The sequence below is a fragment of the Coffea eugenioides genome, chromosome 2, assembly GCF_003713205.1.
Source record: "Coffea eugenioides isolate CCC68of chromosome 2, Ceug_1.0, whole genome shotgun sequence".
NCBI lineage: Eukaryota > Viridiplantae > Streptophyta > Magnoliopsida > Gentianales > Rubiaceae > Coffea > Coffea eugenioides.
The window spans coordinates 72248486-72265464 of NC_040036.1; the positions used below are offsets into that span (position 1 = coordinate 72248486).

At 35.6% G+C, this 16979-nt stretch overlaps 1 protein-coding gene across 2 annotated transcripts; it reads left to right on the forward strand.

The window, feature by feature from the left end:
- Positions 1–468: 468 nt before the first annotated feature.
- Positions 469–16702, forward strand: LOC113761855 (branched-chain-amino-acid aminotransferase-like protein 1). 2 transcript variants are annotated; one of them, XM_027305012.1, is made up of 20 exons: positions 469–756; positions 2146–2244; positions 3530–3601; positions 4195–4287; positions 4597–4734; positions 5622–5680; positions 6488–6590; positions 7315–7488; positions 7613–7713; positions 8661–8715; positions 8883–8969; positions 9113–9164; positions 10392–10477; positions 11760–11813; positions 12280–12363; positions 12810–12881; positions 13573–13653; positions 14377–14412; positions 15019–15185; positions 16342–16702. In XM_027305012.1, exons 1-19 carry the CDS (start codon positions 667–669, stop codon positions 15145–15147), a joined length of 1665 nt encoding a protein of 554 aa, XP_027160813.1. In that variant the 5' UTR covers positions 469–666; the 3' UTR covers positions 15148–15185; positions 16342–16702. The 2 variants fall into 2 exon arrangements, with proteins under 2 accessions (XP_027160813.1, XP_027160812.1); XM_027305011.1 differs by having other exon boundaries at positions 470–756; positions 15019–15162.
- Positions 16703–16979: the final 277 nt, after the last annotated feature.

Genomic DNA, 16979 nt, shown 5'->3' on the forward strand with positions numbered 1-16979 from the left:
TGCTTTTGTAGGCAATTTCACTAATACCCCCTCATATTTGATAAATTTAAAATAGATATATATTGGGCATAGTAAATTAACTATCTAATGCAAAAACTTGAGGGCTGCCATGGAATCGAATTTTTTTCTCTCTCTTAATACCAATTTTATATTGTTTTTCTATTTGAATTGGATTGATTTGTTACAAACTAATTAATTTTAGGGGAGGTTTCTGATATTTTGAAAACCTCACAGGAGGGCTTAAATGGTATTGTCCTTTACTACAGGACTTTTCTTTCCAAATACTTCCCACATTTGGACCGAAACTGTAGCTTCCCTTATTTGTCAAGAAAGAACCGCTGGATTCCCCTCTGGAAAAAGAAATAAGTCAAGAGAACCAAATCGACATCAGTCATATGAGATTTAGCAAACCAACGGCGAGCAAAATTTGCACCGTTCGACGTCCGACAAGAACAAAAAGCCAGCACTATCGTCGGTCACGATTAGGACACGCATGCGTCAGTAAGGCGGTAATATGGCACACTGAAAAAGTCAAAATTTATTACTCCTACTCTGCAACTCAACCATCTTCAATCCTTTTTTTCAACAACAAAAGAACCCGTCCCAGTTCGTCGCTGTACTTTCCTTTCCAATCACAGCAATCCCAGAAAGAAAACAACCAGAAACATGGCAGAAAACAATGGAGGAATTGAGGTGATTCATTCATGGTCTGCTCCCAGGTCTCTCAGCACCAGCCTTATGTACTCTTTTGCCCAGGTATTGAATCCTTGTCAACCGCTTTTATGAAATAGTGGCATTGATGAATGTTTCTGTCTGTCTGTCTCTTCTTCTTTTATTCTAAATATATTCATTTTCAGACGCGGATTATGTCTTGTTTTCGCTTTATTCCGAGTCCCTTTTCAAATTTGTTTCCATTCTTTCCATCTACTCTGTTCTTTTTTCCTTCTTCTGTGGTGCTTTTGATTGTTTTGGTAATAGATATGCAGTTCACATTTTATGTAGAGTGTGGAATGAATACTCAACTGCGTTATAAGAATGTCAATTGTTGGTGATTTTGGCCTAATGGTGGTTGTCTTCAGTCTCACTCTCTTGGATTTCTTGATTTCATTAGTCAATATTTGAATTGTTTATTTCACGTGTTTGCATTGATTCTAGTTTGTGCTAACTGAAAGTATGTATGTTGCTTCCCAACTGTTTAATCACCAGGTTAGCTACTCAGTTTAATTACAGTGACCTCCCCTATTGTTTGGCCCGTATGGCTAGTTTCCACAACCTCCAAACTGAAATTCTATAGCTAATAATATTTTCATAGCATGGAGTAGGGTACTTTTGCAATCCCACATCCACTTGTTGCTGGCATACAGGGAGAGATAGATGGTAGAGAGCTGCCTGTGCCAAAAGCATTTTTTAAACTTGATATGACCTTGAGATAACCTCACTCTAATTTTAACAACCAGAAAGTAGATTTTTGTAGTTATCACAAAACGTCAGTCTGCTCATAGCAGGGTATATTGTGCAACCAAAACTGCCAAAAAGTGATATGAAGAAGTCTCGTCCAAATGTAACTTATTTGATTAGCTCATCTCTGCAAAACTTGCTCGTATAGTCTCTTGGTTGAACTTTTTGGAATTAAAGTGTCCAGGTATGGCCCACTTCTTTTAGGAGGCATTAGAACTAATGTACTAAACAGGTGGTCTTCCAGACTACAATTGTTGTATGCTACATTAGAGAAAGATTAACCATGCTTGTAATTGATAAAAATTGTACCTCAGGGCTGCATATGCTTAACAAACTATCTGGAATTCAGGTTTCACAACCTCATTAACACGAAGTTCAGTTGCTAAGTAAACTTCATGGTTAGAGTGTCATGACAAGTACTTTGTTAGCAAACAGCAGAGATAAGAAACTGACAATAAAGTACAAATGCCTTTATTTACAATTCAATTTAGTAGCTTAGTTGCATGTAGATCAACTAATCACAGGATTGTGTAGCTTCATTGACCAATTAGTCAAAAGATTTTCGTAGTCCACTCTCACAGTTCTGTGTAGATAATTTGATTGTTATGTGAGGGAGAGAAGTGTACTATAGATAGTTGATCATTGTTTCTTAATGGCTTGTGTAAACTTTTAATTTGATTTGTGCAGAGAGATGATACAGAGGTGCGTGATGAACCACTATATGCGAATTTCCTGCGCGTAACGGGGTTAGAAAGGCCATACCAACAAGAACTTCTTTCCAAGTTGGTACGCCCATATGGATCTCTAGCATGTGCAGTTTGAATTGCGGTTTCTTCTCAAATTCAGCAGTACAAATTCATAGTTTATTCCCCTTGTTTGAATTTTGCTTCTTTACTAGTCTTATTCTAGCTTTGCCTTGTGATGCTGACATGTGCTGGATTGTGCTTATTACTGAACTATGGGATAATTAATTTTATGCTTCTAGCAAAGTTATGTTTTCATACAATGTTTTGAGGTGCTTAGCCAGCTAGCTTTCTAGGTGGTATTTAAAAAGTACAAACTTCAGCATTGAGTATATCTTGAGGAAGTTTGTGTAGTACCAATGACCTTGTTGCTTCTGCAGAAAAGTTCTTTGATGAGCTGAAGATCAGGTATATCAGGCTTGGGAGAGAATTTTGATCTGTGAAGCTATAGGAGACATATATTAGGCTATGGTGTTGATCTTAAGTGATGGTGTCACCAGGAATTTTGTTAAAGCATTGAGGCCTAAGTAATTCCTCTACTAGGAGGCTAAAATTTTTGCTTCTTTGTGGGTGGAGTTGAAGAGTTTAAGGTAGAGCAGACGTGCACTTGTTAGATTGTTGTATTGGTAAGGTTTGATTAAATGAAAGTTTAGGCCTATTCACGCCATGTCATGTCAAATAAAGCAGAGAAAATGGAAATTGTAGGAAGATCTTTTTATGAATAAATTACTGACAGAAGTCTTCTTGGACCACCTATACGGATACAGTCAACTAGGATTTGGGGACTAAAACCTGCTGAAGTCACATTATTACATGCCAACTGCATAATTCAAATTATTTCTTACCCTTGACCTAAATGCTTAATCCAAGTAACTCATTGACCTTGGATATTGTATACTAATCACATCCTTTACAAACATTTGATGTGGGACTTTGGGGGTCTCACATTCATTTTCTCAAGTTGAACTATAACGAATTACATAGACTGCATTCTGAAAATTGTAGATAACTAGATTTGCAGCTCTAAATCAGTTGATAGTTTTTTTTTCTAAATCAGTTGATAATTTGATGAAGCTTTCCACTCGTAAAAGTTGCCAATTAGTAGCACATACAAGAGCAGGTTGGAAGTTTATTGCATAAAAGTTGTGCTTTTTTTCAGCTTAGACAACTGTATTTTTCAAAGACTTACTTTCTTACTTTTATTATTTTTTTTATCAGGTTCTTTCCATTAACCTTGAATTCCATAGGATGGCATATGTTCTATTTTGTTATTGAGCTTCTTATAAGCTTCAGTCATTGTAATCTAGTTGTTATTGTGAAATGAACAGGAATCTGATGGAAATAAGGTGGTCAGGGAGATTATTTTTGGTCCTGGAGGAAAGAAGTATCGGTTTTGTAAGGTAGTCTTCTGATACTCCACATTGCAGACTCTTTGCTTGCCTCTCTGTTCCTGCAAATCTGTCCCATATTTTGGTCTCTTTGCCTTCAATTTTTCATTAAAAAAGATTTTCTCATCATGTGACTGCATCATGTTTTAGGTTAATGTAGTTATCAGATGTGAAAATATACTCAGTGAAGTTTCCTGTTTTGTTGTTGTTATGTTTTGGCGGTGTTGAAATAGGTGATTGTTGTTCTCAGTGTTTTTCTTTTTCCATATTTTCTTTTAAAAAACTAGTACCTAGTAGAGTATGTGAAGTACAAAACCTTTCAAAGCAGATGAAGAGTTGGAAAGACAAATTAGGCTTAGTAATATATGACCAGCTTCTGATTCCTGTGAGGAAGAATATTGGGCTGAGGATTGATGTACACAGATTTTGATACAATTTGCACTTCTTCTGGCTTTGAAGTTTGTTGAAATTCAATATATGTTTGAGTTTTGTGTATCATCAATATCAAGAATCATTTGTTTAATGTTGAAGGATAAGATTTTTTTTGATGATTTTTCATGAAATTGTAGGAACTAATTTGTGTTTTTTCTTCATCTAATTTATAGCATTTGGCTAAACAACTTCTACCTGGTTTGAGTGAAGATTTGATGAAGAAAGGAAAGCACTTCATACTTATCCGGAATCCTCTTGAAATTTTGGTGAGTATGTACTGTATTACCTTTAAGTTTCATCTATTAGACTTGAGATTTACTTTGCAAATTGCATTTTAATTAAACACTAAAATACTCTTTCCTTATCTAACTGCACTTTTGTTCAGTTATAGGTTATTAACAGGTTTATTTTAGTAGTTACTTCAAGGCAAAAGCCTGAGAATATGCTTCAGATATTATGATTAAGTGTAAAAGTTTGTATGGCAACAGCTTTTTTTTTTGTCTGTTCTTGTTTCTGAGTAGATCTTTGTCTATTATTGTCATTTTTCTGAATTGATTTCCTATATTGGTTGTCAGCCATCCTTTGATAAGGTTGTGCCCCCATCCTTTTCTGAACTGGGATTGGCAGGATTGGTCTCCATATACAGTCAGCTATGCGAATTGGGAAAGCCTCCAGCAATCATTGATGCGGCTGAACTCCAAGCGGATCCTGAGGTCCATAAGAATTTTCCCCTTCTGTATGGTTTTCCTTGAGGCATTGTCTTTCCACTTCTCCTTCATATGGGAGTTTGACTGCTTTTTTGTGCCTTCTGGTCATTTCCCCCAAAGTAAAGTTTTGAATTGTGATTTTATCCAGGATGTCAGGTTATTACCAACTAAGTGGCCCATGGTCTAAATAATATAGGATGGTCATGGCACTAAATTCTTTATGCTCCTATCTTGATTTCATTTTACACAAAGAAGTACAAAGATAGTTGTGTTGGCCTAGAAAAGAATAAAACAGGAGTGAGAGACGACACATAAATCAAGAAAACAAACAGATACTCTACTCTTCTTCTTTAGCTTTTAATGTGGAGTCTAGAGTACCAGTTTCTGCCAAAACAGTTCCATCTATTGTGGAACTCTTGCCTAAATGGGCTTCATCATGTTGGAAGTTAGTCTAGGGCTTCTAGCTTACTCCTTAGAACCACGGGGTTCTATGTTAGGGGGACAGAGGTTGACTATAGTTGCATTCTTTCTCCTTCCCCCTCCTATGCTGCTCTGCTCACTTGCTGCCTTGCCCTTCATTTTCTTTTTAATTTGGTTACAATAAATAGAGTTTTATCTTGATAGAAGGTCTTATACTACTTGAAAGTTAAAAATGGCCGAACCATTTCACATCATTTTTGGGAATTGTAAGCTAACATGTAAACCTTTTAAAAGCGTGATTGTTAGATGATAGAAGATTGCTTTTATTTGACTAGTTTTGAAAATCTTCATCCATGTATTTGTAGTTATTAGGGTGCACTGAATATCACTTGTACATTATTACCTGATATTGAATAGCTGAATCCTTCTACTCCTTTAAGTAAACAATTTTGTTGCCTATTGTCCTTCTGCAGTTTGCTTTACGTGGACTTTGTGAAGATCTTGGCATTCCTTTTCAAGATTCAATGCTTAAGTAAGCCAAAGCAATGCTCAAACAACCTTCGCTCTTAAGCTTTGCTTCTAAATTTTTAGTAAACGTCATTGTAAATTATTATGTTAAGTTGGTATTTCATCCTTCAGTTTTGAAACAAACAGCTTGATTTGTGTTAGGTGATGTGGACAAAATGAATGATACATGTTCTTGGATAAAAAGAAATTGAATCGCACATGTTCTTGGTCCTCTGAGTTGGGTCAATCCATTTTTGTTTCTTTGTAGACATATACCACAAATATCTGGAAGTACATGCCTTTTGGAAATTACTGCATATAAAATTGGCATTGATCAAGCAGCAGAAACTGTTCACTACGTGACATTATTATCTGGGATTCACAAATATTTGATTTTATCATAAAATGTCACTGAGAATCCACAGAAGATACTAATATTATGGCATTGTAGAACTATATTATCACGTAAATTCTGATACCAAAAGGTTATTCAGTCAAGAAGATAATTCCTTAATGCATTTTACAGCTATGACCTTATTTAGTAGTCTTCTTGGTAAACTTTTTAGATTTGCAAAACAAGCATGTATACTCAGGAATTCATTTTGGGATAAATAGATCCACATGCATGCACATACAAACAGGCATATATACAGATTCCTATCTTGCAAAAAGTCTGATAATATATTACTCTATCTAATGCAGAATATAGGCTTTATTTTTGCCCCTGCTTCCACGTTGTTCTTTGTTTTTTGATTGCATGCCATGTCTTATGGTAGTTGCGGAAGATAATATTAATATTGACTGTTGACCAATTTAAACTTTGTATTTGTAGATGGGAAGCTGGACCAAAATCATTTGATGGTTTGTGGGCCCCATGGTGGTACAAAAGTGTACGTGAATCAACATGTTTCACACCCAATACAAAGTATCCTTCGGTAGGTAGTATTGCAGTCAACTACATTTTGAGTGGCTTCCAATATTATATATTGACTTATAGGGACAACTCAAGTGTTGTTCCTCAAATGTGTTCATGCACTTTAAGTTGGAAGCTTACAGAATCTTAGACTTATGATGCCATAGTATGTTCTGTGGAATCCAACTTGTTTGCATGTGTCAACATTTTAGCTTGACAAATCTTTCTACAGACCTTTTTAATCCAAACATCTTTACTCTCTTTTCCACATTCTGTACTGGCCTTTCGGATTACCTCACTCTTAATTAATTCTTCTGTTTCTCTTTCATAGCATTATGACAGATATACACAAGTCACTAGCATCATCTTGTTCTCCTGTTAGTGTTAGATATATGAACACTTATGCTTCAATAGTTGTTTAGAAAGTGAGAGTTGGAGTTTCTTAAACTTGAGATTCCTTGAGTTGATCTGTTTATAGAATAACCAGTGCTTCAAACAGCTTAGAATTCTGTTGTTCGTATGATTTAGGATGCTAGATTATAAGCATGATTTTGAAATTAGAAGTGCTATTCTTAGCATGAGATATAGAATGGGCAACACAGAATCATCAGATGACCATTTAATTTTATTAGCTCAATATGCACGTGCATTGGAGAATAATACCAGATAATCTGTACAATGCATTAAAAATCTCTGAAAACCATTTCTGGTTTCCCTTTGATTCTATATTTCTTGTGTTTTTTCAGCCCCTTCCACAGCCCCTGTATGACCTGCTGGAGCAGAGTTTGCCTTTCTACAACATGCTTAGGCACAGAGTAAAACGGAGGTCTTCTTTGCCTCATCCAAGTCTTCCTGTTCCTGCTAATGAGAAGCTGCTTGCTTGGGTTGGAGATGAAATTGTGCCTCGTGAGAGTGCAAGGGTACTTCTTTACGGAACTTGGGGGGAAAACACTTTATGAAATTACAATGCAAAATAAACCCTATTTAGTGATTAATGTATCTTCAAGGTTAATGAATCTGACCCTTACTACTGGAATTGTAAAGGTTTCAGTCTTTGACTCAGTTGTACAAGGTGGCGATGCAGTTTGGGAGGGGCTGCGGGTGTATAAAGGAAAGATATTTAAGCTTGAGGAGCACTTGGACAGGTTAGTTAAATGAAGTTAACAGAATTTTTGGAATACTTGGTTTTCATACTGCCTGCATTTCTGAATTACTGTAATATACTTTGCACAGAGACAGAAGGGTTCAAACTACAAACACTAAGGATTTGACAAAATTGTCAAAAATGGTTGACTATGTTTGTGGATGATTAATTGTATATATTTGATTTCTAAGCTCTTTATTAAAATTTAATATATAAACATCTAGCGCCTTTGCTAGATCAAAATATCTTTCTTCTAGCTGATGATTCCTTGAGTATACCAGCTTCGATAATGGACAAGCGGCAAAAATTAACTAAATTTGTAACTGCTAAATGAAGAAACTGATGCAATTTTTTCTTGATCCTTGTATCACTCTTTTGAATCCTTCTCCTTTCAACCATCGCAGAAGTGAGTGTTTTTGAATTGAGTGGCTAATGCTTCTCAAATCTGGTGATGTCTAAATGAGCTGTTGGTTGGTATCCTTCGTACTTGTTATACTTTTTACTGAATGTAATGTCTTTTCTGCTGAAATAATATTCTTGTAATTATTTAAATTGGTAGCATACAGGCAATGTAATCCTCAATCTTATGTCTTGTAAAGTAGTTCACATTCTTTGCACAAGAGCAAATTTTGTTTTTATGATTGCTACTAGAAAACTGACCTTTTATCATTTCTTATTTAAATTGGTAGCATAAAGCCAACCTAGCAGAATCCACAATCATACTTCCTGTAAAGTAGTTGACATTCTTTTTAGAAGTGCAATTGCTTGTATGATTGTTTAATAGAAGGGTGAGTTTTTGTCATCTCTTATTTAAGTTGCCTGGTTCAAAATTTGTTCTGGATTTATGCAGTGTAGTGTTAAAGATGAATGCCTTGTAGGAGTAAAAGATGACCATTTTAACAGAGTAAATAAAGAAATCTAAATTACTAAGTTCATGTCTCTTGTCAGATTGTTTGACTCAGCAAAAGCTTTAGCTTTCAGCAATGTACCAACTCGTGACGAGGTGATGACTCAATATACTTCTTTCATTTTCTTATCTCCTGGCATTATGAAGCTATAATTGTAAACAACTCTACTGGGATTTTACCGTAATAGAACACCTAAAATACCCTTGAATGTCTGATGCTGAAAAATGTTAATTCTTCAGAGTGATTCTGCTACATTATGCAGGTTAAGGAAGCTATATTTAAAACTCTCATCTATAATGGGATGTTTGATAATGCACACATCCGACTAACTATGACTCGTGGCAAGAAGGTTTCTACTTCTCATATATCTTTATCATTGTAACTGTGGAGATTTACTATATAGAAGTGTCCGTTTTCTTTTTTGTTGTGAAAATATTTTATTTTACAAATTTACTAAAACTTTGTGACTAACATTTTATTGATTTTTCACAGGTCACCTCTGGAATGAGCCCAGCATTCAATCTTTATGGATGTACTTTGATTGGTATGATGGACTTAAAATTTTCATAGATGTTATCTGCCAAGGGCATGGCTCTAATTATTGTGTATCTCACTTTTATTTTGGTTACTACATGGTATTGTTGCTTTAAAAGAATTGCTGGTGTGGTACTAGGTTGGAATTCTGTCTGTTTCTTGGTATCTTGTTCTTTCTGAAGAATCATCATTGATCTCCTTTATATATCTATATGTTCCTTAAACCAAATAAAACATATTCCATAAGGAGATCATCAAGTTGAGCCTTCTTGCCCGGTTGAATATCCAAAAGATTTCTATTTAGTTGTTTTTTACCATTACATTTGTGCCTCAAAATTTTCTGTTGTTTTTAATGTCTTTTGGTCTAACACTTCCATTTTTTATAATGTTATGAAGGAATGATATATTGATACAAGTTCCACAAGTTAACTAGTTGCTAGTGCCATAATATATCCAAGTTACTTCTGACATGTGAGACTGTCAACAAAAAAAAAAAAAAAAAAAAAAAAAACTGTGAGGCAGTCAATGAGGTATAGCAAGCTTCATTTGCAATTCAAACATTGTCTAGGCTGTGTACTTTTCCCTGATTCTTGAAGAAGCCTACAACTTTTTCCATTCATGGAAGCTTATTTTTACACCAGAGAGACCTATGCAACCTAAAATCTTTTAAAAGAATGACTGAATCCACAACAGATTATGGGTTGCGTTTCTTGACAAACTGACCATGGATTTGGGTATCGGCAATGACCTAGGCAATTTTTGATATTTTTTAAAATTATTACTTGGTCCTCAAACCCTTCAAACCAGACTAAAATATGCAAGATATGCATCTTGATAAACAGTCTTAGAGAGCTTGTTGAGGCTCCGTGACTAACAATTTTTCTTATACTGGCATCTGACTGATAGAGTTTCCATGTGCTGTTGAGGATAGGTTGCTTCTGAGAGAACTCCACCTCATATATTTGCACCATCTATAGCATTTAGAGGGAATATGTTAGTTAATGTATCAGCTACTTTGTCACTTTTCATTTCCAAAAAAAAAAAATGCAACAATCTGATTCTTTGCAAGAAATTTCTCTTTCCAAGTTTGCCTTTCCAATTAGCTCTGGCAGTTACTCTACTTGAGCAGAAAATTTTGCCATAAGATATGCTTGAGAACCAATCCTAAATTAAGGCATCTAATATAGCATATTGGCTATTTTACTTCACTGTAATTGTCTCCTTTGGGTTTTGGCAGTGCTTGCTGAGTGGAAACTGCCAATCTATGATAATACAAGGGGAATAACTCTGGTGACAGCAGCCACACGTCGTAATTCACCAAATGTAATGTTTTTAAATGGTTTCTGTTGTTGCCTTCTACTTTATGCCATATTCGTCTCTCATTTTGAACTGATCTCATCGACAAATTAAAGGGTTTGACAATTATGATTGTTTTCCATGAGAGGGATTGGAGTTATGCATGGACTAGCATGTGTAATTTTAATCATCAGAGTATTCGTGTTGTCCCTATTTACGTTATGACATATGACATCTGGCATTGTAATTTCTTATACTGATCCCATTATCCATGAGCATTGTATTTCTGGCTTGCTTGCAACATCATGCATTATGCTCAGTGACCTAATGTCAAACATGTGCTTCCTTCAACATCATGACTGCACTCTGTATGGCTCTCCATTGTCAGAATATTCTGTTTGATACTCAAACTCATCTGCTGAATAGATATATGGGAAAGAAAATCCATCTGGGGTATATTCAAAACATGTGGCTATCATCAGCAAGTTTCACAAAGAATTCACTCTATGCCAGTTAAATTCAGTTCAATATAATCAGCCGAATATGGAAGCTTATTTGTTAATAAATTAGGATTTTTTTTTTCCATAAGTGCTTGAGACAAGCAATTACTGAAGCCTGTTTGTCCTGTTTTCTGTTGATGCTCCTTGTCGTTGGATGGAACTTGTTTTGAATTGGGAAAAAATATAAAATTTTTTAATATGAATAAGAATTTTTCCTTATCTTAGTTATAATATGCATTAAGTTGGAAAGTGTATCCCTGATATTTTTAATATATTATCGCCACCATTGTTGTCATTAGCTCACCTGAACCCAAAAACGGCCATTACTTCCAGCCACAGATGTATCATATCCATTGACAAAAGATTGCACCACCTACAATGCAATTTTACTGGCAAGAAAATGTACAAGAATGATGGATGTAGACCACAATAACAGAGGCATTCCATATCATAGATTTGCTGTGGTAATTAGATCATCTGATGTAAAGCTAGTTCTTCAGATTTTGTGATGATATTGTTGGTACACTCATATTTCTTCCTTAGGAATAACTTCTACAGAGTCTAGCAGTTGATTCCCAGGTGACCACATTAACATTTGTGTTTCATTTACTGCATCATCTAGTTATATACTTGGCTAGCGGTGTTGTCTTTCATCTTCTAGAAAACTTTATAGGTGAAAAATGATCGATTGTGCCATCTTTCCGTCTACAGTTAATATTGATAAACAATCTTTCCAAAGATCATAATGCAAAAGCTTCCTTTCACTAAATTTTTATATGAGACAATGAAATCAATGTTCACTTTTGCAGAATCTGGATTCCAAGATTCACCATAACAACCTTCTTAACAACATTCTTGCCAAGGTATAATCTTATTCCAGGTCTGCAACTTATTCTTGAAAGAGATTACAAAAGTACCTAATCCAATGTTTTTCCTGTCAACTTCATATGACTGGAATCCTATTCTTGACTAAGATGTCACATCATGCAACACGATGTACATATAATAACAGAGAACTCCTCTTCAGTAATTACCTTCGTGCCCCTCTCTCTCTCTCATGCTTTTTCATTTTGTATCATAATTCGAATTTGTTACCAGGAAGAAAATAATGCGAATGGTTTTTTTTATCTGCTGTATTGACATATTTTCAAACTGAAAAGCAAACTTGGAAGAATGAAAAAAAGAAAACTTTGAAGCATTCAATCATGGAGAAGAATAATGGTGAAAAGATGTCCAGTCAACAATTTCATTAAAAGGAATGGGGTGGCATGCCATACTCTTCCTGTTGATATGCAACAATGATACGTTAGTGTTGCCAATTTGGTGCAGATAGAGGGGAATAACGCCAAGGCTGATGATGCCATTATGCTCGATAAAGATGGTTATGTGTCAGAAACAAACGCTACAAATATTGTAAGTTTATATGCCTGCTGCATATCCTTTGTTTCTCTTGGTTTTTATTGATTTTTTTGGCTCCCCTCCCCTTCCTTTTCTCTTTAATGGGGTTTTCTTGGAGCCTCCTAGAGATGAGCTCACAGCATGAGGAATTGTCAATCCTAGATAACATATTCACTCTATTCAGTCTCTCTCTCTCCCCCCCCCTCTCCCTCCCCTTCATGTGGGTCCTTGGGTTTTGTGGCAATTATCAGGTCCAGGTTTGTTGCAGCCCGCCTTATTTGTTTCTAGTTGTCTGTCAATACCCACCAGCTCTGCACTAATAAAGCTACTGTGTTTGTACGATGTTAGGGGGTAGTCTAGTTGCTCCCAGATGTGCAATTTTTCTCATGCCTCTTTGAACTATTTAAAAGAGAAATTTCTGATTGGTTTCCTGATGAAGTATTGTAATGTTACTGTTGCAGTTCTTAGTCAAGAAAGGTCGTGTTCTGACACCTCATGCTGATTATTGTCTTCCTGGGGTGACTCGATCAACGGTAAGCTCCATAATATTCTGTTGGATGTAAAATTCTGAAGAAAGGCATCTATCTACATTTCAGGAGTGGTATCATAATTTTCTCAGAAGTCAATTCTAACACATAAAGACACAAAACATTAGTAAGGCAAGGCACCAGTTGATGCTTGTTTTGCATTCTCTTCCAATTCGCAAGCTAAAGTTGTATGCAGTTGGCGTGTGTCTGCTTCCGGACATCCAGAAAACCGGCATTGCATGGCCATTTACTTCTTCTCATGAATGTTTCATCTTCAATGATGATGTAATCAGAACTTGTTACCTATCGTTTTTCTTATTGTTTATCTGATATTTGTTTTGGGATGTCTGCAACTGCATGACTCTTATGGATGTGGCTTATATTTCTTGGACAGTAACACCTACAGAAATATTTTTTATCATACTATAGATAAATGGTTATAGTAGTAGTCCTGTATAAGCCATGAATAGCTAGGATGGTTGTAAGGGTTCCTATCTTAAAGCATATAAACTCCATATATTCTCCATATAGACTAGACCCAGATAAAATCATGAATATCTTCGGTTAGCACATGAAAGGACAAAGTTCCACATGTTGCCATCTCATGCAAATGCTTTATGACATCTGCTTGCTAAGTGTAATGGTAAATTTTGCGGTATCCATATGCTTGATCGTAAATATTCTTTAAGCTCTGCAGGTTATTGACCTTGTGGTAAAGGAGCAGTTGGATTTACAAGAGCGGCGTCTTAGCTTATCCGAATTTCATACTGCAGATGAGGTCTGGTTTTGTTCTTCTAGTTACTAGCTGAACATCCCATTAAGAAATTTTCTATTCTGCTTTCTTATAGTGAATCTTGAGCTTGGCAAAGTTTGTGAATGCTTAAGAAATTACTAAGGTGGAGGTTGTTCTATTAGGCCAAAAACCTCATCAAGTGGACTGATCTCATATTGACACTAATGATATCCATTGCGAAAGGTTGCATATACTTCTTCACACATACGTGAGGATTTCTGTCAGAAATATAAAAAAGCATCCTTCTTTCTTTTACACACTGAGGTTTACAAGTAACTGCAAGATTCAGAGAAACTTACACCAGTAATGTTTGGATACCCTTTCAAAAATTAGTTTGGACTTGCATGACCATCGTGGCACCATGACTCAGGAAATGGAAGTGTCACAGTTAGCTCATTTTTCTATTTTCCTGTGGTTGGAACTCCTTCAGGAAGTAGTCTATTCCTACGCATAAAGATGAAGCAAGGGGTTTGCTAACCCTTTTTTGTCTTCGTCTGCGGTTCCATTCTTTCTGTCATTTAACACTTGTGATGATGCACATCGAACTGGCAAAATGATGAAACAATCCTTGCTACATCAACCGACTAATGATAAATTTTTTGAAACTTGCCATCACCTTCTTAAATCCTATCACCTCTCAAGTACATTGTGATTTTTAAGCTTCATTCCTGGACAGTGTGCTGTTCTAACTAGTTGTCTTGCTTCCAGGTCTGGACTACTGGAACCGTGGGAGAGCTTAGCCCGGTATGTCTGTGTTTTCATATCCTTGAGTACAAACTTCTAACATCATCTTTATAGCCTTTTAATAAACAAACTTCATCATTTAATCAGTGTGGCATTCTGTGATCTAGTGAATTTTATGTTTCAATTGTTTATCACCAGCTTCTTGTCATTTTTTATTGTTTTCAATTTTTCTTTGACTGAACTAAGGCATTCATCAAAAGACTTTGGTTTGTAATCTGTTCTTTGGGTGGCAATAGAAGCCTAACTTGTTCTTCCTATAGCTGCATATTCTGTCAAAATCCAAATTGGCTTTATATGGTTGGGTAATACTAAAATGCATTTGTTAAAAATGCAGCTCAAAATGGTGTTTGAATTGATGTCATATTTAATCCATCTACTACTTAAGAGGGGTTGCTGTTCAAAATCCTGATTTCTTAATATGTTCATTGTAGTGTAGTCAATTAAATCTTCTTAATATACTCATTGTAGCGTCAGACCACGTGTCATTTTGTAATTAGACAATGAAAGATCTAAAATCATCAAAATCCTCTGCATCATTTTTTAATAACATATGCTGCTGGTTTTGCTTATGTTGATGAATGATGTAATGTCACGAACCTGCACCAGGTTATTAGAATTGATGGGCGCATAGTTGGTGATGGCCGAATTGGACCTGTGACTCAAAGATTGCAGAATGCTTACAAGGAGCTGACTGAAGAGTCTGGTGTTTCTATACCAACCTATCAGAAAACCTGAATTGAGGTTCTAAAGGTGTGTCTATTGTCTCTTCTCAGGTTTGTTTCCACTGTCCGTTTTCATTTGCCTCTCTTTTATTCTGTGTGTGCGCGTCTTTGGCACTCTTAGTGAAGTTTGGTGGTTTAATAATAATCTGTAGTTACTAATGTGCAGCATGTGCATTGGATTAATACTTCATCCAAACTAGTACCTTTTCTTAGGCTGTTCGTACTAGTGCTTGTATCTTTCAGTATGCACCCAAACAACTCAGTGCTTACACGACAAACATTAATCTGCTGGGCGCCTAGTCCCAGAAGATGTTACTTTTGTATGGAATAAGTGTGTTACATGTGGTTGCTGAAACAAGGCCTTCAATACCTGTTTGCACCTCTAGATTGTACTACACAAAATATTAGGATAGCTGCCATTTTTTATTTGCTAAGCAAATTATCACTGCGTTTTAGCATGCCGCTTAAACTACTCAAGTGCTAATAAGTTATTCAACGTTATTTTTTGTTTTCGGATGAGTCTGTCTCTGTGCAAAGTCTGATGCCTTGTGTTAGTCAGAGAATGGGTTACCAATTCAGCAACACTTGGAGCTAACCTGCTCATAACCCTCCTATAATATGGGTGCAAATATTTGTAAAATGATAAACAGAAAGTAAAGAAGCTTTGTGTACAGATTGCAAGAAGCATTGTCTTTAGACTTTTCTCCACTAATACATAAACTGTGAATTTTCTGGAAATTAGACCGTGATGTAAACTGACTCATGTGGAAGTTTTTAATGAAAGAGAAATTTTGTGGAAAGTTTCTTCTTTAAAAACAAAAGTTAACAAGTGAATCTTTGCAGTAGAGGGAGGAGAGATGAGTAGCTCAAACAATCAAAGATTTGATTCTGGAAGCTGGAGAAATTGAATGAATTCCTGTTAGTTCCTCCACTTCTTCAGGAGAACTAAAACCACTGTATTCTCTATAATTGGCTTTCAGCAAATATTCTTAGAAACTCAACTTTTTGCTTGTACACAGCTGTAAATGAGTCAAACATCTCATTAATGGTCGCGTAAATTGTATTGGGCTTAAAAAAAAATTAGGGAGTAGGGAATTTTAATACCGTGAATTTTTCGCTGATTTGCTGGGATTAGATTATTTTTTCATTTCCTATTGCCTACTAATTATTGTTTTTATCAATTCCTTCATAAAACATATTGGGGCAGGCTGCCAAGGTTGACAAGATCTGGGCCAAAAAAATTGCATTTCATTGGTTGATTCAATGTAGCAGCTGAAAGCATGGAGCTGAAGCAAAAGTCACCAGAAATAATTTATCATTGATAAGGTTTAATTTGTGATAGAAATAAGAGATGACAGGGGTGATAAATCTACAGGGGTGATAGAAGGTTTATTTTGTAGCTGGATTCCGTTTCTTTAATCTTTTTGTACCTTATTCACGTGGGTTTGCCTACTTTGTCGCAATGCAAGGTTATGATTTCTCTACAGGATTAGTCTCATATTGCACTGTATAATCTTCTAAGTTTCATTGCATCCAATGATAAAGCTTTGAACTCGTTAAAGAAGTTATTTCTACTGTCAAACTCCTGTTATTTGGAACGAGGAATTTATATACTTCTATACAAACTGGATCTTGTGCCCTCCCTGTATATTGTTGAATAGAAAGCTTGACAGTAATTCTTTTTCTTTCCTGTTTCTTTCCTTCTTAGGTTGCTTTTTTTTTTTTTCTTTTCTTTTCAAAGAAAATGAAGGTTTTGAAATTCTCTCCTAAATCTTTCTTTGTTTTTGATTGTTAGACCATAACTCCAAAATCCCCGAATGATATGACACCAAAGCTTTTGGAATT

Excerpts from the sequence above, each read along its gene's own strand:
- LOC113761855 (XM_027305012.1), top strand. The coding sequence starts at position 667 with ATGGCAGAAAACAATGGAGGAATTGAGGTGATTCATTCATGGTCTGCT. Across the intron at positions 4,288-4,596 it reads GGAATCCTCTTGAAATTTTG|CCATCCTTTGATAAGGTTGT; the intron begins GTGAGTATGTAC and ends ATTGGTTGTCAG. Across the intron at positions 9,165-10,391 it reads TTATGGATGTACTTTGATTG|TGCTTGCTGAGTGGAAACTG; the intron begins GTATGATGGACT and ends GGGTTTTGGCAG.